This window comes from Leptonotus elevatus, chromosome 16 (assembly GCF_054856555.1).
Source record: "Leptonotus elevatus isolate MCC_2025b chromosome 16, RoL_Lele_1.0, whole genome shotgun sequence".
Lineage (NCBI taxonomy): Eukaryota > Metazoa > Chordata > Actinopteri > Syngnathiformes > Syngnathidae > Leptonotus > Leptonotus elevatus.
The window spans coordinates 1927561-1948391 of NC_141254.1; the positions used below are offsets into that span (position 1 = coordinate 1927561).

At 39.2% G+C, this 20831-nt stretch overlaps 1 protein-coding gene across 5 annotated transcripts in view; it reads right to left on the reverse strand.

Moving 5' to 3' along the window:
* Positions 1–20831, reverse strand: part of wscd1b (WSC domain sialate O sulfotransferase 1b) — a 67685-nt gene that overhangs the window by 30019 nt on the left and 16835 nt on the right. For all 5 annotated transcript variants that reach the window (XM_086098183.1, XM_086098184.1, XM_086098187.1 and 2 more), the window contains 2 exons: positions 4165–4279; positions 2672–2856 (listed from right to left, as the gene is read on the reverse strand). In XM_086098183.1, coding sequence (XP_085954309.1) covers positions 2672–2856; positions 4165–4279 — 300 coding nt within the window. The remainder of the gene's footprint in view (positions 1–2671; positions 2857–4164; positions 4280–20831) is intronic.

The following is a 20831-nucleotide window of genomic DNA, read 5'->3' on the forward strand; positions in this document are numbered from 1 at the left end:
TGCGATTATTCAACATTGTGACCTCTGTTTGAACTGTGCGAGTTGGAGTCAACTGCAATCACGAAGGTTCATGACAAGACAGGAACTGTGCCCTCATTACAAGACGAGTGGCTGGAACATTTATATGGTTGAGAAACTTTTAGTGATAAGGAATGTTTGAAATGTTTGCATTGTTGCCTGTGTAGTGACTAATTCCTGTAAATGATTGTCACATTGCTGCTACGTATTTCCCCAAACCCCTCACAGCAGTAATGTCCATGTAATAGGTCAACCCAATAAAATGAGGAAGAACAACAGAATGTGTCATAATGGGCAGGAGATTGTGATCTACACATCTCTGTTCATTCTCCTCGCGAGTAATAAGAATAAATATATCTCTTGTCTTCCTTCCATGTCTGTTTATTAAATGTTCTAAGTTGAATGACCTTGACATTTCCGGTTCGGTCATTGTTTTCCAAAGTAAAAACAGGTGTTTGTAGATGTCTTATTTTGATTAAACACAAAAAATATTCAGTCTTCTGTCATGCAGAAATCCATAAACCAGTGAACAATTACTGTTGATATGCTGAAATCAGAGGATTTTGACAATTTTTTTTTTAAATGGCTCCAAACGATTACTCGATTATTAGAATAATTGGCGATTATTTTGATAATTCATTACTTGTCAATTAATTGATTTTTGATAGCTCTAATAGCATTAGACATTCCGGTTTGGAAGGTCTGTTGGCAAAGTCATCAAACCCATTCATTGTGTATGTGACGAGAGGCAAGGACCACAGAATGGAGCATTGCTGGGCGGCACAGAGTGGCAAGAGGACTTTTGCCAAGGCGCCAAAGCGCCTCCAATTGGAGAGTGATTTAGCGGTATTCCGGGGAGCTAATTAACAAGTAACAACGTAATCAAACTATCCAAGTATCTGTCGAGCCATTAGTTTTTTTCTGCTGGTTGTGTCCTCCTCCTCCTTAAAATGAGCAAAGTCAGGGCTCTCTATTGCGAATCTAGTCAAAGTGTGGTCTAACCAGCAGCAAAATCTCCTGTTTTACTTCTACAGGTACATCAGCACTTTCAAATATGGGCATGCTGGCAACTGGTCATTTAACGTTGACTCGCAACTCTTTCACACTGAACGAGTGCTGTATGAAAAGGGCTTAACAGTTTATATTGTCAAGCTGCAGCAATGCCATCTGATTGAAATATAACATTTGTGTGATAAATTGAGGCAGTTTCAGTGCTGGTACTTTTCGAGGTCTAAGAGTACGTCAAAATTTTTTACTTTTTACTTTGACGAGAACCAACAATTCGACGTGCTGCTTTGTTTGGCATTAACTTGGCTTAGAGAGATGTTTATGTGCTGACAGGAAGTCAACATGTCATGTTGAGGCTGGTAGTCTACACTGGAATTTACAACTATACCTCAACCCTGGTCCTCGGGGACCGGTATCCAGCCTGTTTTCCATGTCTCCTACAGCCAACACAGGTGGGAATCGTTATCAGGCTTCTCCAGAGCTTGCTAATTAGCTGATGATATGAATCACCTGTGTTGGCTGTGGGAGACATGGAAAACAGGTTGGATACCAGTCCCCGAGGACCAGGGTTGAGGACCACTGGGTTACAGCACACGTGTATTCACCTATTTGCAGATTTTATCAAATATTTTCATTTTTTATTTATCTTCTTGCTTTTTCTTCAGTTTTTTGGAGGGGTGAAAACCTTTATTGGTGGTTAATTCTTTATTATTAAAAAAAGATATATCTTTAACGTAAAATCCCGTGAATAACCTTCCGTGTATAATACGCATCCCCAAAATCACCCTTAAAAAATGTTTTTTCCCCCTGTACTTGTGTATAATATGGTCCCCTGATTTACTGGTATCCTTTATTATCAGAGTGAATATGAATGAAAAAAGATTCAAAACATATCAATAAAGTGTTAATGCTTTTAATTACATTATGTGAAACATATTGACTTACGTTGTGTATGAAATGCGCTATAAATCAGTGATTCTTTTTTTTCTTTCTTTTTTTTTTACAACCCCTATAAGTAGTTTGTAGTTACAGGTAAATGTCTAAACAATGTGAACAACATTTTGTTTATTTAAAGCTGCCCTATGTAACATTTTTTCCCAAAAATATCTTTTCAATAGCCTTTTTATTTGACCATTTATGACTGAAACATCTTCTAATTAGTAGACTAACACCTTAGATATTCACAATGGGTATTCCTGCAAGCCTCTGGCCAAGTTTTCAGACTCGATTCAGGTTCGAATTTCCTGCCCCCTGTCCATGGATGTTACGTCTACGTAAAGAAGGGAGTGCGCAGTATAAATGTGAAATTCAATTTCCTGCATTGTGCATCTTGAAGCACCCCCCGCCCCCCTTGATTTGGGATTTTTTTTTAAATTGGGGGGTGGGAGGGGGGTTAAAAAAAAGTGGTACACGCAATTTTACTTTGTGCGTCAATTATATGCAATTATTGCTTTTCTCAGGCCGTCCTGGTCCCTATCCCCGGCTAAAAGCGAGGGTCCACTGTACTTCTATTTCCACTATTTAAATTGTGGCGATTCCCCCAACAAGATTAGGGATCCACTTAATTGTCCTACTTGCATGTGCTAATCATGTGGAAAGAATAAAGAAACTTCCCTTAATTTTCGCTGAGGAGGAATTGACTCACGTTTTCGGTGACCTGGCATCTGCTCCTGCACCTTGTAAATGGAGAGACGTCCCACGCCGCCGCAAGCAGAGCCCCGCTCACCCCGACATGCCAGACTGCAATCCTCCTCGGCAACCTGTGGGCTATTGATTCGGTTCCCACAGTGACATTCAGCGCCATACTCCAACCCTGCAAACTGGTATCCACTAACAGCACACATACAAGCACATACACACAAAACAAGAATACAGTAATTGTGGGAATGCTAAACAGCATTTGTTGTTTCTAACATTTATTATTTCATGCACTTATTATTTTTGCCGAGCAATAACTCCCACATAATACATCCGATTTACACCGTTCAAATTTCAACTTGCTTCAAAAAGTCACGCCTCCCGGGGTATATATCGTCTGATTCCACATTACAGACAGTATTCGCACAATTTAATGTCAAATATCAACTTTTCCCCATTCATTTTCAATGATTGCAGTTCAAGTTTTCATTGTATTCGTCATTTATCATTTAACTCCAATTAAAAATTTGTAATCATCAAATAATTAATCTTTCAGAATTTACTTCATTCAAATCTTAGTATTCAGTTTTTAGCTTTCAGCATTCCCACTCAATTTCTCCAGAAATTGCACTTTGTCGAGTTATTACTAGCTATTGCCAAAAGCAAGATCAGTCAATAACCTCCAGCTACTTGCCTCAGGCTAATGTACTACACAGGACATTTGTGATCATTTCAATGCATCCTTCAAGTCAAACTTCGTGTCTAATCTACCATACATGATGTTTTAGTTATATCGTATCCTCCTATGCTCATTTAGCAAATTATGTTTTGAGCTCTAACAGCAGTCACCTGTGATCTGTAGGCTGCTGTAACTTCTCCTCATCACCTCCATCTTTATCCTCTGTTCTTAGGCAAAGACAGAGACCTCATCAAAACTGACCTTTATATACTTGCTTTTGACGCTTCCTCGTAAATTGCCTTGGCTTTTTAGTTTTTGCCAGTCGCAGTAATTGGCCTACTCAGTTAACGAGCAGGATTTCCGTTGGTGTGGATTCGGGGTGAAAGAGGGGCCAAGGGACTATGTGGAGGTGGTTTGCTGTGGAGCAGTACATCCGCATTCAACTCAGGTATTAAGGCATTAAAAGGAATAATTTCTTTCTTGATTTTGCTTTTAAGAAATCCAACTGCTTCTCCGTTTATTATGCAGTCATGCTCTCTGCTTAGATTTTTTGTGAAATGTAGCCACTCCAGCCACAAACCACTGATGTCATCACACACAAGCTCTCACACACGCACCTTCCCCCGCTCTTACTTTCGCAACAAATCCGGCCTTATAGTATTTGCTTCTTTCACCCCGCCTCATCTTTTACTGTCATCCAGCCACCTGGCTCTTCGCTGGCTTAACACACAGGAGGCTTTCATGAAGAGGACTGAGAGTCATAGCATTTACTCAAACAGCAGGCCTTCTGTTTGATAGGCGCTCTGTGAAAAAAGCATTACCTTTCTGAGCAGGTGTCTTGACACAGAGAGCTGGTCATTTTCCGCAGGTCATAAAGCATAATTCCTCCAAGGGCTTGCTCGCTGGTGTTGTGCACGAAGCAACCAATGTAGGTCCCTACATGTATCAGAAATGTTTTTGATCAGTAATTAGATGACACACATTACACATTGAGCAAAATATGACTTTTCTTGCTTGAGAAATCGATGACTACAAATAGAGTTTACAGTCATTGCACATTTCTGAAGCCTGCTTGGCAATAGCTTAACAAAAAGTTAACTGGACAGACTGGGCAGTGATATTTAACTGTTAGATGAGGGCTGTAGTCCTAACAATATTAACCCTTCATGGAGCACCCATTGAAGTAAAAATAAAACTTGTTGAGAAATTTCTAGTTCAAGCAATTGTTTTGCAATAGTAAGTCTCATTAGTCGAGCGAAAACTATAATGAACCCCCCTTGTCCTTTACAATTACTACCACTAGTCTAACGATGGTACAGTGGAACCTCGAGTTACAAGCCACCAATTTTACAAACTTTTCAAGTACGAACAAAATTTTGGTATTAAAAAAATGCCTCCAGTTAGATACATGCTTTGTTTTGCAAACCTTCTCAGCATAGGTGAGCGGACGGGTCAGACTAGCGTCTCGCGCTTTTTAAATTAATTTAACCATCTCTAGCTCTGTACGTAAACTCATCGCCATAGTTGTGCTGATTTTCTACTCAAATTAAAGCTAATTAAAGTTAAAGCACATTAAGCACTTGATTGTTTAGTCAAAAGTCAAGAGATTGCTTTATTAGGCCATTTGTGTAGAAACACATTGGAAATTGTTGCGGCATTACAATGTGTACCCCAATCCCCCACCAAACAGACAAAAGACATTAAAGACATTAGTGTGCGATTTCTTCATTGATGAAGTATATTTTCCACTTATTATTATGTTGTACTGTATTTATTTTCAACCACACACACCAATTTAAATTTGAATATAGATAGCTAGTGTTAAGTTATTAACATTGTTTTTCAGTTTCAATTTATATTTTAGCCGTTTTGGATTTAGTTATAGCTGTGGAGCTCAAATTGGGATTGTCTATTGTATCTGTCTCACACTCCTGAGAAAATAAGGGAGTGTATGTGTCTGGTACCTGTCTCTGTCGGAAGAGACAGGCTGATGTATGATTGTTTTTCTCTAATCTGATTTATAGCTATGTGAACTTGCAGAAGGGAGGAGAGAGGAATTCTCTTGTTTTTACTGAGTTGTAAACAAATGTATTGTGGGCTGATGGGAGGAGACTTTTCGTATTCTCCCACTTTTCAATAAGTATTGATGTGCCGGAGTGGACGACACAATTTGACCAGAACACGGCTTCAGTGTCGTCAGCCTTTTGTCATCAGAAGCTTCTGATAATTATAATACCTTTGCAAAGGGACTTCTTCACCAGGATCTCACCATTCAGTTAATTGAACACGCAAAGAGTACAATACTTAATATTGTCTACTCTAACACTAGCTGCTAGCTAGAGAGAGAGAGAGAGAGAGATAGATAGATAGATAGATAGATTTGTTTGGAAGGTGTAACTCATATTATAGTCGTAGGCTACTGGACTTTCAGCTAAAACTTTTGGTCCTTCAGCAAGCCGTTTCCAAACAGTGAATACCGGTCGCCATTTCCTCCTCTCATCCATGAAGCTTTTTTAAACTGCCCGCGTTTGGAGGACACGACGAGCCAGTTCCCCACCTCACCGACATGTACAGCTCAAGTAACATAGGTCTCTCTCTCCCGCGAGCGCGCTCTCTCTCTCGCACTCTCTCAAAAATTTGAAACTAAAATATAAAATAAAAACTGTTAAACGAAAAAAATAAGATCTGAATCTGGAAAGAAAAAACATTCTACTGAAAAAAATAAGACCTCAACTGTAAAAAATATATGGACGTGAAAAGTGAAAACAAATAATTTATTCGAAAGAATGACCAAAGTGAATCAAAATTAATTTTGATCCGAAAAAATGTTTCACACACTTATTTTTATTTTATATACCTTTTTATATTCTGCAAAATTAAAGATCAACACAACAATTTTCAGTTTCAAGTTTTATTTTTTCAAATACAAAACTTTTGACGCAAATTTAACTCCATACTAACAAACTTTAATTGGCGTCTCCTTTTTCTGGCAGGTTTTAAAAATCACACACAATAAGACCCTGCTATGAAGCTGACTTCCGTGTGCTCTTTGAAGTTAATTGCCTTCAATTGATAAGGCAGCTGTGGCTCTGTATGTAGTTTACCGCCACCAGAGAATGGGTGAGTACGTGAATAATGTATCCTCTGTGAAGCATCTTTAAGTGTCCAAAAAAGTGCTATATAAATCTGATGCATTATTATTATTATTACTATTACAGTGTTCCCTCGCTATAACGCGGTTCACTTATCGCGGTCTTGCTGTTATTACAGTAATGTACCTGTTTCATAAAATTTATGAAGGTTTGAACATTGAAAATATTTAAACAAGAGAAAAATGTGAGAAAATGTAAATGCCTTGATGAGAAAAGTGTATAAACTGTGTGGTGAGGGGTTTTAGAGACTTAAAACATTTATAATAAATGTAAAATATAAAGCTAACTATTTCGTGGACATTTTGTCAGACCGCAGTCCCCCAGTTTATTTCTCAAGTCTGGAAGAAGTTTTGCTCTGTTTTGGGCTCCACGGCCAGTTTGTCTTCCGGCTACCATCCCCAGACCAACGGACAGACCGAACGGGATAATCAGGACATGGAATCCGCCCTCCATTGCATCTGTCTCTGCCACCCCACATCCTGGTCGTCGCATCTCTCCTGGGTGGAGTACGTCCCCAACAACTCCCTGGTTTCCTCCGCTACAGGCCGCTCCCCGTTCATGGCAGCTTACGGCTATCAGCCACCCTTGTTTCCCACCCAGGAATGTGAGATAGCCGTACCATCAGTCCAGCATCACCTGAGGAGGGCCCATAGTGTTCGGCGGGAGACAAGGGCGGCATTGGTACGCACGGCGGCCAGAAACAAAGCCATCGCAGACCGACGGAAACTGCCTGCTACTGACTACCAGCCAGGCCAGAAAGTGCGGTTGTCCACCCGTAACCTACATCTCGCCGGGGGTTCAATGAAGCTGGAGCTACGATTCATCGGTCCCTTCAAGATCCTGTACTTGGTCAACCCCATCTCCGTGAAACTTGAACTCTCCCCTACCATGAAGGTACACCCCGTATTCCATGTTTCCTTGATCAAGCCGGTTGCCTCCAGTCCTCTGAGTCCACCTGCAGCACCTCCTCATCCTCTTCCTCCTCGAGTAGTGGATGGCGGCCCGGTTTACACAGTCAGAGAGATCCTGGGCTCGAGACGTCGGGGCCGGCGAGTGCAGTACCTGGTGGACTGGGAGGGTTACGGTCCGGAGGAAAGGCAGTGGATACCCCGCTCTTGGATTCTGGACCCGTCGCTGATTTGTGACTTCCACTCAGCTCATCCCTCCAAGCCAGGTAGACCGCCAGTGGGGGTTTGTTGGGGGTTGGGGGGTACTGTCACGTTCCTGCGGTGGCGCCCATGAGACTCTGCACAGCTTCTGCCCATCAGCTATTATGTCTTGGGTATTTAAGAGGCAGCTTCTATCCTGTTAATTGTCGGGCTATACGTTTGCTCATGCCTCAGCCCAAGATAGCCTAGACCTCGTTTGCAACCCGACCTTAATCTTGCTTTCCCGTCTTGTTCTTGTAAATTCTTGAAGATTTTTGTTGTACTTTGCCTTGTTGCCTTTGTACTGGCTCAAGTGTGTTTTCGGTTCCACGTATTGTTGCGTGCGTTTTTTGTTATCAAATTGTCTATTTCCATTGCAAGCTCTTTCTGTTGAACTTTTTGCCTGTGTGCTGAGTTTTTGTTGTAAATAAATCAGTTTTGTAAATTCACTTACTTGTCCGTGTTTTTGGGATCCACTGAAACATTACACAGAGGGAAGAATGGGTGGTAGGGGTAGGGGTGAGAGTTTAAATTGCACTGCGATCATGTCAATGCATGACGTTGCTTACATTTTGAACAATAAACATAACTACATGCATTCAAGTAAAACATTTCATAAATGTTTGCGTATTGACATTTAGAAAATTTGTTCATGTCAAAAATATTTGAGTCATTTTTTTAATTATTTTAAATTATGCAAGTAATTAACTAATTTGAAAATCAGGATGAGAGTGCTGCAGATGCAAATGTTGAAGATGGCCTCATAACATCAAAATGTAGAAATAATTAACACATAAGATGTGCTCTTTAAATTTGGCGGGCACATTTTTTTGATAAAAAGCATTTTTAATTACCGGTAAGTGATTAATCAAAATTCTAAGATCTGGTTTAAAAAAATTATTAGTTTGACAGTTCAAGTTTTTTATACAGTAGCCTACTTTGCCAAAAAGGTCATTCTGATTCTTGATCGATAATTGAACTATGTAATGGGAATACTACGGTAATATCCGTTGTTTTGTTTTTTACAGTGTACCATAAACTGTGAACTATCCCAACGACCAACAATGACGTTGACTTGAATCGTTACCTTGACTTAGGTAGGGGCCAAGCTGCCTTTGTCTTGACAATGACACTGAGAATTACGTCAAACAGTGCCAGTGCAGTCACTGCATCAACAGCTCCTCACAGTAATTAGAAAATCTGGAGTGTGTGTTGAAGCATGATATGTATGTAATGGTAACATTACATAGCTTATTTGTATTATTACAGTAATCTGAATGAATCTATTTACTAGCAAAAATAATAATAAATAAATTACCACAGCGGATAGAAGGATGTAATGTATAATAGGCTGCGACAGACTATTGTGATGCGCTGGCAAGATTAAGATTCTTATAAAATGTCACACAAAATCGGCTTTTGTTGTACCCTTTTCTTTTCATAGCGGACGCATGAAAGTCGTCCTTTCCCGATATTGTGTGGCGTGAAATGTGTGTGTGTATTCTTCAGAAGACTTCATTTATATCTATCTCCTGGGGTGTGATGCTATCATATTTTTAGACTATATGCTTCGTGTTTTACTTATTCAAGAGCCATATGCTGTGAAGAAATTATTTTCTTTCTTTGGGTGCTTGGAATGCATTCTGTGTTGACTTTTAAATTTATTTCAGAATCTCTCCCAAGAGTCAGTTTTCTAAGATGTTTTTGCTTTTAAGATTTCAAGGATACGACTGTTTGTGCTTCCATTTTTTTTCTTTCTTACTACCAACATAAAACGAGATTGCTGCCAAGGGCCAAAAAGTGAATCTCAGAGGTGTTGCAGAAGATGCGGGGAGAAAGCGTGTGGCAGCAAGGTGCACAGACAAGATGGGGAGTAAGCAGCAGAGCGTTGAATCTTTGGTGCCTACCATAGACTAGTATATACAATTCATGAATTTAATCTGCTAGAAAATACAAACCAGTCAGAACAATAGGATCTCAAAGCCCAGGTTGCACCAAATTTAAATTTTTGGGGGGGTTGTGTTGTCAGAAGTTAGTTGGTACCGAAATAACAAATCTAATTTGTACCATTTTTAACACTGTTGTATTAGGGTAGTAACCCCAATGATAGGGAACTTGTTGAGCAAAGCACTCTGCATTTCTGTATTTGCTCTTAACAACCTAATAGTAAATATGTTCATTGCATTGTTTTGGGGGTTAATTCTTTCAATATTTACTGTGGTACATTTGTTGTTGAAATTAATTGCTGATTTACACTGTATCACTATAATGTTGCACTATTTACATTTGGAAGCTGATGCATCTCTTGACATCCAGTACACATGGTGTTGTATTTTTACCAGGATTCTGTCATCTGAGTTTTTGTCAAGGTTTTGGTTTCGGGAATTGTGATTTGGTCTTAATTTGAGTTTGTTATCTGTTTTGTGTTGCAGTGTCTTCTGATGTGCATGTTTTGGGACTTTTCTTCCACCCTTTGACATGCATCTACTTTTACATAGTTGATCTGATTTTCATCATTCCAATTTTAATATATTCCAGGAATTCACCCCATACAAGCTATTAGTTATTTTTTTTCTCGAAAAATTTAGTTTTCCTAAAATGAAACCTTATCAACAAAAATTCCCCATTCAACATACAAGATACACATCTACTTTCACATATTGATCCGATTCTCATCATTCCAATTTTGATATATTCCATGAATTCACCCCATACAAGCTATTAGTTATTTCTTTCTAAAAATTCCTTTTTCCTAAAATGAAACCTTTTCAATTCATTCTCAATGACACGTTCAACAAAACAGATTCACGTCATGTTCTCATTTCAAATTCAAAACATTCAGCACATTTAATTCACCTACTAACCATTTTTAACATGGTAAAAGTTTTTACAGACATTTTTTTTTTATCGCAAATTATTCTTTCAATATAATTCAATATCATTCCATATCAATTAGTCTTTTTACCCTGTACTTTATTTATTTAAAAAAGGAATTCAAGAAAAACTATTGTGATGTGTCGCATGCGTAAAACACGCATATATGACATGGCCGCTAATGACAAAAAAGCCACTCATGAGGAGTTATTGCATCCCACGGCGGACATCAAAGGTGGAATTACTTCCTACAGCAAAGAAGCACTTCTTTAAAAGTAGTACAGCCACGGAGAACTCGCCAAAGATTTGTATCCAGCCGAAAGCCGGATGAAAGAAGCCAACTCATTCAGCCGGCCTGCTCTTAGTGAGTCGAAGTTGGGGAACGTCTGCAAGTTGCATGTTACAGAGGCTCAAATAACCATTCAAGTCACCATTTACATTGTTCACTCTGGAAATGTAATTTGTGAACGGTCCCTAACCTGGACTGTAAACATCCGAGTGACTTTTACTCTGCTAAGCCAAGCTACATGTGTGCTATACACACTGTTGCCCACATTAGGAGAGGCCACCCCCTACCTCCCCACCCCCACACGGAATGTCATGAAACCTGACGTGCTGAGGATTTTACTGTAATCAGAATTGGCGCAGTAATTGGGATAGAAGACGGCCTTTTCTTGCCCATTACATCAGAAAAACGGGATACGTCATCATGATCACGTGACCAGGATAATGGCGTTCACCACAGTATGTTCTTATTTTGATACTTAATCGGTTTAAAAGACAATTCGGGGAATAAGATGCCAGAGATATTTGCACTTTTACTCTTTGTACACAATGCCTAATCCAATACTGGAAAATGAGTTATACGTCTTGTGTTGCTTTAATTAAAAACATAAATAAAATTGTTTTTAGAGAAAAATCTGAACTCCTGTCTTGCCTGCTTCCCAACGGGAAGCAAACGGTGTTGGCTTGCGCGCCTTCGCGCAGCTGGCCAACACTAGGAGCTTGCCAACCTAGCTACTTCTCAGCCAGGCCTCTTGTAATTTCCTCTCTGTCCACTCACCAGTGTCCTCCAGTCTCCACAGTTTTTCTTGGAATCATTTTGCTATTTGCCCTTCCATGTTTCATTCTCCTCCACACATTCTGCTTGATCCCTGCACCCTGACTATTCAGACTTTGAAGATTATGGCCCCAAATTATGTGATATAATTTCCAGGGGCATAGCTAATAACTTCAGAAGTGGGGGGAGAAATTGCAAAAAAATTATCCAACTTTCATTAGTGCAAAAAAAACATCATCTTATCATTAGATTTTGATTTTTGCAATTTTGCCAGCGTGGTTTGCCTCGTCCAAGGCAGTTTATCAAATCAAATCAAACTTTACACCATACATTAAAATGCAACTTAAGGTGCTGAACAATTAAAACATCCATAGTACAATAAAAAGATAACCCATCCCTCCTCCCAACATCCATATCACTTGTGGGGACCACCCTTTCTACAAGTTATACAGCTATGAAAAAATCAGGTATACCCACTATGGCTTTGTTAGCTTATACACAACTTCAAATAGCATAATTGATGAAGCAATTGCTGGACCATGTCACCTGGGGACTTGGAAAAATATATTTTACATGCTTGATGGGGACCTATTTTTAATATATGTAAATTCGAAATTTATTTACATAATTCACACAAGGTCCCCAATAAGTACATGTGATTAATGGGGACCTGGCACAAGATGTATTACTAATGACAAATGGCAAGCATCTGAACAAAACAGTCAAATGAAGGTCAATGAATGTGAATATTGAGATTTTAATTATTTTGCTAAATGGAGTGCCAACATATATATTATACAAAGTATTTTTTTTCTTTCTTTTTTTAACCTGTGACCAGAAAAATTCTGCTTCTGAGAAATGAAGACGCCTCTGTCTTGTTCTTGGGCTTCCAATAAAAGAACCGGACAATTTCCTAACCGTATCACTTTTTTTTAATTTAGTCAGTGCCACTGAATAATGTGTGATGAACAAACAGGGATCTTCTGCTTCACTGTCATAGGGATCCTCTTCTATTCTGTCAAATTCCATCATAACGTGCCGTGGTAGAATCACAGATAGGGGAACTCGTGGCATCAAAATGAAGATGTTTTGTTCTTGAGGTTACTTTGTGTTTGATGCTAGCCTCACTTTCACCATCATTTTTGGAGGCAGTATCAGGGATGAAATCATCTCCACTCGACGTAGAATAAAATAGTTCGCCTGAATCTTCAGGAACGATGTCTTTCATCTGAAATAAATTCAAATACTGTTACAATTGTGTAAATACAATGAAATTGAAAAGAAAAAAATTCACATAATCTCTAAGTATTTATTTCTAGAATTTTTTTTAAGTAGTAGTAGCAGCAGTAGATTGCATGAATACAGGGAATGCGCAAAAAGTGTTTCCATTACACTTTTGTGAAAAACTTCTATTTCGACACGTCTCAAACACCACCTCGTAACTTTTTTGCGATATTTGAGAGTGTTTTTGAAAATCATGTGTTTCCATTACCAGCTTGCTTTTGCGCAAAACTGAGGGTAATGAAAACGCACCTACTATCATGAAATTGCTAAAAGTGTTTTTGTTTACATCTAGAGTGCATCATCAGTGTCTTGTTTTAATTGCTTATTTATCATCGATTCCCTTTATTGGTAGACCGGCAATCACTGTAAAAAAAATAAAATAATGTTTGAACATTTTATAATTATGGGAATTAGGTCCTCTTTCAGGTTGCAATGACTAAAACATTTTAAAAATGATTTAGGGTGAAAAAAGATAGGGAATTAATTTGGTGATATTTGGTAATATAATACAATAACAAATGACTGATGGTTCAAATGCATTTCCAATAAGTGGAAAACAATACACCTTTTTAATCTAGTTTGTTTTTCACCACATGATGGATAAACTTACGAAGACACTTTTAGTTTTTTCTCAATCTTGGTACAAAATCCGCAGATAGGTCACTGTGTCTCACTGTGAAAGGCTGCAAACTAAAAGTAAAAATATAAGTAAGTAAATATTTGACATCAAACATTTTAAACGGAATGGTGAAATTAGACAAATGGTTTAGCAATCCCCCTCCCCTGCCTGCTCTGGCTGTCATACTGTACATTGTGACTCAAACAGAATGTGGGGACATTACATCAGTTCCTTATGGAGACCACATAACATTTTTTTACACATTTCCCCTCACACACACTTAGCTAAAGTACTGCGGTAAAGCTAGCTGCCTCTTCTTTTTATGGAGTCAAGCAAGCCGCTCTTCATTTCAAGTTCGCCCTTTCAGTTTGCCCTTTTCTAGGATTTACAGTAGTATGCGCAAAGGGACGCTGGCGCGGAGAACGACATCCGGTTTTCAAAATAAAAGTCAGATTTTCAAAATAAAATGTTACTGACAAGCAGTATGAAAGATTATTTTTTTCCTTTTTTGAATGGAAAACTGTTTATTCAGTATAATACATCACTAATTCACATTTCATTGGGTATGCACTCTTTTGGGGTAAATACCATGACCTGGTATTGAGCTAGAACGTTGATATGTACAGTATTAAGTTCATTGAAAATGAGAGAAAGGTTGAAATTGAGGGAAAAAAAGAGGTGTGCATCATCCAGTCGACATGCCACTATGATGCAGCACTGATTTTGGGTCAATAGGTCACATGACCTGGAAGCTATTGAGCAAAAATGCTAATCTTTGCAGGAAAAAAATCATAAAAAATAAGAGGAGATCTCTATCCATCCATCCATCCATCATCTGCCGCTTATCCGGGGTCGGGTCGTGGGGGCAGCAGCTTTAGCAGGGAAGCCCAGACTTCCCTCACCCCAGCCACTTCAACCAGCTCCTCCGACGGGATCCCAAGGCGTTCCCAGGCCAGCCGAGAGACATAGTCTCTCCAGCGTGTCCTGGGTCATCCCCGGGGCCTCCCGCCGTTGGGACATGCCCGGAACACCTCTCCAGGGAGGCGTCCAGGAGGCATCCGAACCAGATGCCCGAGTCACCTCAACTGGTTTCTCTCAACGCGGAGGAGTAGCGGTGACAAATTTAAATTAATTGAAATGGTCTGTTCACACTAACATTCTGAATGCATAGTATGAAATTGTCTATTGTGCATAAGCACAATACTTTATCATGAAAATGACTGTCCATCATCATGAATGCACAGATATAGAGGTACTAAATTACACGAAAAGGTGATGGATATGAATATACCTGTTGGACATTGCTTGCACCAGCAGCGTCAACACAAGGCCCTTGTAAAGCAATGTCAGCTGCTGTAGTGTTGGTCATCTGCAATACACTTAGAAAAACAACAATTTAGAATGTAACAAACCAACAGTCAACCTCAAATAAACTAAATACGGTATCGATGCACAAAACCCAGAGAGAAGAACTTCATAGTAAACGTTCCTCTCTAACTTGTCAAACTGTGTTTTCATACATCTTAAAATCATTGTGGGGACATTTATTGACATAATGTTTCAATTTCTCATGGGGACCAGATGGCCAGCAGTTTGACTTTCCAAACCGTTATTACCCAGACACCCTTACACTTTCATGCTGAAAGATGAAAGTGTGAGGTGGGGACACCATGAGTGTCCAGAAAAAAAGCAATAACTAAGCAAGATGATAAACCCTGTGACAAATTAAATCTACCTTAAAATAGTCTGTTCACACTAACATTCTGAATGCATTGTGTGAAATTGCCTGTTGTGCGTTAGCACAATATTTTATCATGAAAATTACTGTCTATCATCATGAATGCACAGGTATAGACAAAAAGTGATATATTTTAATATACCTGTCGAATGTTGCTTGGCGCAGCAGCATCAAAACAAGGGTCTTGCAAAGCAATGTCAGCGTCTGTACTGTTGGTTATAATACATTTACAAAAACAACAATTTAGAATGTAACAAACCAACAGTCAACCTCAAATAAATCTAATATGATATATATACACAAAATCCAGAAAGAAGAACTTCTTAGTAAACATTCCTTTCTAACTTGTCACACTGTGTTTTCATACATCTTGAAATCAAATGGGCATTGTGGGGACATTTCCTGACATAATGTTTCAGTTTCTCATGGGAACCAGATGGCCAGCAGTTTTACTTTCCAAACCGTTATTACCCAGACAGTCTTACACTTTCATGATGAAAGATGAAAGTGTGATGTGGACACTGTGAGTGTCCAGAAAAGACTAATAACTAAGCAAAATAATAATCCTTGTGATCAATTAAATCTACCTAAAAATAGTCTGCTAACACTAACATTCTGACTGCATTGTGTATAATTGCCTACTGTGCACAAGCACACAACTTTATCATGAAAATGAATGCCCGTCATCATGTGCAGATGTAGAGAGACTAAATTACATGAAAAAGAGGAGTAAAATGTATGCACCTCCTGGAGAGTGTTAATTGGATGCCTATCATAGTCCATCTGACTTCCAAAAATCACATGCCATAACATATATATAAGTTAGATTCATAATATTCCCAATGGGATTCTACTATTCTGATTCCATCGAAAGTTACTTTGATTCTATTGCAATGATCCATTCTGTATAATTTGTACTATATAACATTGTGTTCTCCATGGGCAGTCTTCGCCACCACAATCATAGGTTATTTTATCTCCTTCTTGAATCTCAACAAAAGCAAACAAACAGATGTGTGGCTTTGCATCCACATAATTTTTTTTTCATCCTGCAATTTGGCGTCTTATGACTCATTTTCTCGTGAAGCATCAGTGCTTCCAGTTAAATATAAGAAAAAGAACAATACAAGATCATTGTACTACAGTGTTCCCTCACTTTTCGTGGGTGTTACATTCCACGCCAACCTTTCCAAAGTAGTGGTCCTTAAAAAGAGAAGTTTCCCCCCTTCAATAAAGCTAACATTGTCTGTCAACTTAATCAGCTCTTCTTGCGGAGTTGTGTAAACAAGCAGCCTCTTTAAAGTCATTATCTTCTCCTGCAAGTGCATCTGTGCACGAAGAAGGGGGGAGGGGAGGGGAGGAATGAGCCAGCATTGCGTACGAGTAACTGGTATATGTTCTAAAAATAGCTCACCAGTGATAGTATACTGACTTCTTCTTTTCCTTTCGGCTTTTCCCTTCAGGGGTCGCCACAGCGAATCAGTTGCCTCCATCTAACCCTGTCTTCTGCATCCTCTGCTCTCACACCAACTACCTTCATGTCCTTTTTAACTACATCCATAAACCTCCTCTTTGGTCTTCCTCTTGACATCCTGCCTGGCATTTGGAAACTCAGCATCCTTCTGCCAATATACTCACTATGTCTCCTCTGGACATCCAAACAATCTCAGTCTGGCTTCTTTGACTTTATCTCCAAAGCCTCTAGCATGTGCTGTCCTTCTGATGTTCATTCCTGATTCTATCCATCCTGGTCATGCCCAAAGAGAACCTCAGCATCTTCATCTCTGTCACCTCCAGCTCTGCCTCCTGTCTTTTCCTCAGTGGCACTGTCTCCAGACCAAACAATATTGCTGGTTCATTTTAGCTGAAACTCTTCTATCACACCTGACACTTTTCTCCACCAGTTCCAGCTTGCCTGCACACACTTCTTTACTTATTTTCCACACTCTCCATTGCTCTGGACTGTTGAACCTAAATACTTTAACTCCTCCACCTTCTTGGTCTCTTCTCCCTGTAACCTCACTCTTCCACTTGGGTCCCTCCCATTCACACACAGATACTCCGTCTTGCTACAACTAACCTTCATTCCCCTCCTTTCCAGGGCAAACCTCCACCCCTGCTCTCACTACAGATCACAATGTCATCTACAAACATCATAGTCCATGGAGATTCCTGTCTAACCTCGTCTGTCATCCTGTCCATTACCATAGCGAACAAAAAAAGTCTCAGAGCTGATCCCTGATATAGTCCTGCCTCCACTTTGGACTCCTCAGTCACACCTACAGCACACCTCACCACTGTCTTACAGTCCTCATACATGTCATGAACCACTTGAACATACTTTGCTGCCACTCCAGACTTCCTCATACAAAACCACAGTTCTTCTCTGGGCACCCTGTCATAAGCTTTTCTCCAGAGCTACAGACACAATGCAGCTACTTCTGACCTTATCTGTACTTCTCTATCAATATCACAACAATACTGCATCTGTGTTACTCTTTTTTTGGCATGAAACCATACTGCTGCTCACAAATGTTCACCTCTGCCTTCAGTCTAGCTTCAACTACTCTTTCCCATAGCTTAATTGTGTGGCTCATCAGCTTTATTACTCTGTAGTTGCCACAACTCTGCATGTCTGCCTTGTTCTTAAAAATGGGCACCAGCACACTTCTCCTCCATTCCTTAGGCATCTTCTCACTATATAAGATCCTGTTGAAAAACCCAGTCAGAAATTCTACTGCTACCTCTCCTAGACACTTCCATACCTCCACAGGTATATCATCAGGCCCGAGTGCCTTTCCACTCTTCATCCTCTTCAATGCCCTTCTCACTTTATCCTTACTAATCTTTTCTACTTCCTGGTCTAAAAGAGTCACCTCTTCTACTCTTCGTTCTCTCTCATTTTCCTCATTCATCAACATTTCAAAGTACTCTTTCCATCTTCCCATCACACTACTGGCATCTGTCAACACACTTCCATCCCTATTCTTTATTACCCTAACCTGTTGCACGTCCTTCCCATCTCTATCTCTTTGCCTTGCCAACCTGTATAAATCAGTCTCTCCCTCCTTACTGTCCAACCTAGCATACAAGTCATCATTAGCTCCTTTTTTGGCCTTTGCCACTTCTACTTTCACCTTGCGCTGCATTTCCCTTTACTCCTGTCTACATTCTTCAGTCCTCTCAGTGTCCCACTTCTTCTTAGCTAACCTCTTTCTCTGTATCCACTTCTGCACCTCCTCATTCCATGATGGGACACTGACTTGCTAAGAAGAATTAACAGTAGTAAATATAAAGTTTTTTTAAACTTATCATGGTGCACCAAATATTCTACATTTTGATTAAAAAAGTAATATATTTGTGTTGAATGAAAGAAAGAGCTGTTTATATTTACCCAAATATACCATCCATCCAACCATCCTACCATTTTCTTAACCACTAATTCCTCACAAGGGTCGCAGAGGAGCTGGAACCTATCCCAGCTGGCATCGGGCAGTATGCGGAGTCCATCCTGAACTGGTCGCCAGCCACTCACAGGGCACACAGAGACGAACAACCATCCACACTCACAATTACACCTATGGACAATTCAGAGTGCCCAGTTAACCTGCCATGCATGTCTTTAGAATGTGGGAGGAGAACGGAGTACCCGGAGAAGACACACGCAGGCACAGGGAGAACTTGCAAACTCCACTCAGGAAGGCCAAAGCATGGACTCAATGCAAATATTACAAAAAAGGACAAAAATAGCAGCATAAATAAATAATTTTATGGGGTACTCACTATTGAAAATGGGGGATACAAATCTATGATAGAGTGAATCTGCAATAATGGAACCACGAAGTAGCGAGGGACCACTGTATTCACAATAGTCCAACATGTTATATCTTGGTATAGAATAGGTGAAAAATTAAGTCTTACCACAATGTTTTCCCTCTCCACTTGAATGCAAACATAAACATAGCACATAATGGGTGGTAAACTTTTCTTCTGCGCTGGTATTCAGCATCATCTATCATATCACCCCTATACTCAATAACAAATTGTCCAATGCTGATTGCACCCTTTGCAAATACACCACGTCCTGTAAAAGACAGCAACAATGCTTTTTGGAAAACAGGCAAAGTAATCCCGCCATCCGTCCATTCTACCATTATTGGTAGGTCCATTTTAATTACAGAAAAAAATTATTGTTCTGTAATGCTGCCACTATTGCACTCATTTGTTCGGTTTGACTTCATCTTTGACTTAAATACAGGGTTTAAAGTAAGAAAAATGTCTGTGCCTGAAATCAATTGTCACCACAAAGTCGCGCTTAGCAATGAATGTGATGTATTTTGTGGATTTTGTTGTTGCATATTAGGGCTGCCACAAACTATTATTTTGCTAGTCGATTAATCACCAACAGTAGTCACGATTAGTAGACTAATCGGAACATATCCTCGTTGTCCTATGAAAAACACCTATGTCTATTTTTTTACGTTATTGGGATGTCTGCATTTAGTTTCATCCCATAAACATAAAAATGACAAAAATGGACATAAGTGTTTTTCACAGGACAGCGACGATATGTAAATGCAGCCTATTGCACAAACAAGTGGCTGCTCTTTTTAAAACCATCAGTTTAAAATTAGAATTCTTTAAAAGTATGTACACATTAATAATGAAGACAATTAATATTATAATACATTGAACTGATTCGATTTTGCATCTTGTACCATCATTTCTGACATTTTATAAAGGATAGAGCAACTTAAGTTGATGGTGATATTGTGATATTATTATTTTGTTGCTGTAAATCTTTAGTGTATTTTAAAATTTTACCAAAAACTATGCAGAGTAGCAATACTATGAAACTATTTATAAATACAAAAATGAATACTTATAAATATATTTCACTCTTCTTGGGGACTAAGCCTTTTTTTTTTATGTAGGCCTAGAAGGTAGTGAAATCAGATGAGCAAAATTAGGAAAATACACTGTGCTGAACACAACTAAAATGAATACTTGTATTGTTTTTCATTTTGTTTTATTTAACCTTTATTCAAAATGTTTTGTTTTGCTCCACTAGTATGTGTATAAGTATTATATTCATCTACACAAACAAAATGTTGAAAAAAATGAAATGAAAAAACAAAGAAATCCTTCAGGATTAGGAGGAACTCCTTTTTTGGGGGGGGGGGGGGGGGTGTACGGTATATTCTAACAAACTATTTTGTGTTTTATTATCTGTTGCCGTTGAGGACTTGTGGCAATGCTGTCGTGTTCTGTTGACTGTTGCGATTTACGAGTGGAAAGAGAGAGAGAGAGACAGCTATGAGGGAGCACGTTCGATGTCAATACATTCAATGTCAATGCGTTTGGTGGCATACAAAAACTGTTTTGGTTATTAATAAAAACGAGTTTGTTGACTAAAGCCTCCGTAATCCATAATAGACCTAACAAATAGGTTGTGCCATGAAAGGGAGGTTTAACTCATATTAAGTATTTTGGGTGAAATGCGCCTGAAGTTTCAGGTTCTGTTGCTTACACGATTAGCCATGACACTCCACTACCCATGATGCTTTTGTTTCTATCGCGGATGACCCGGATGACCAATACTGCACACGTGGG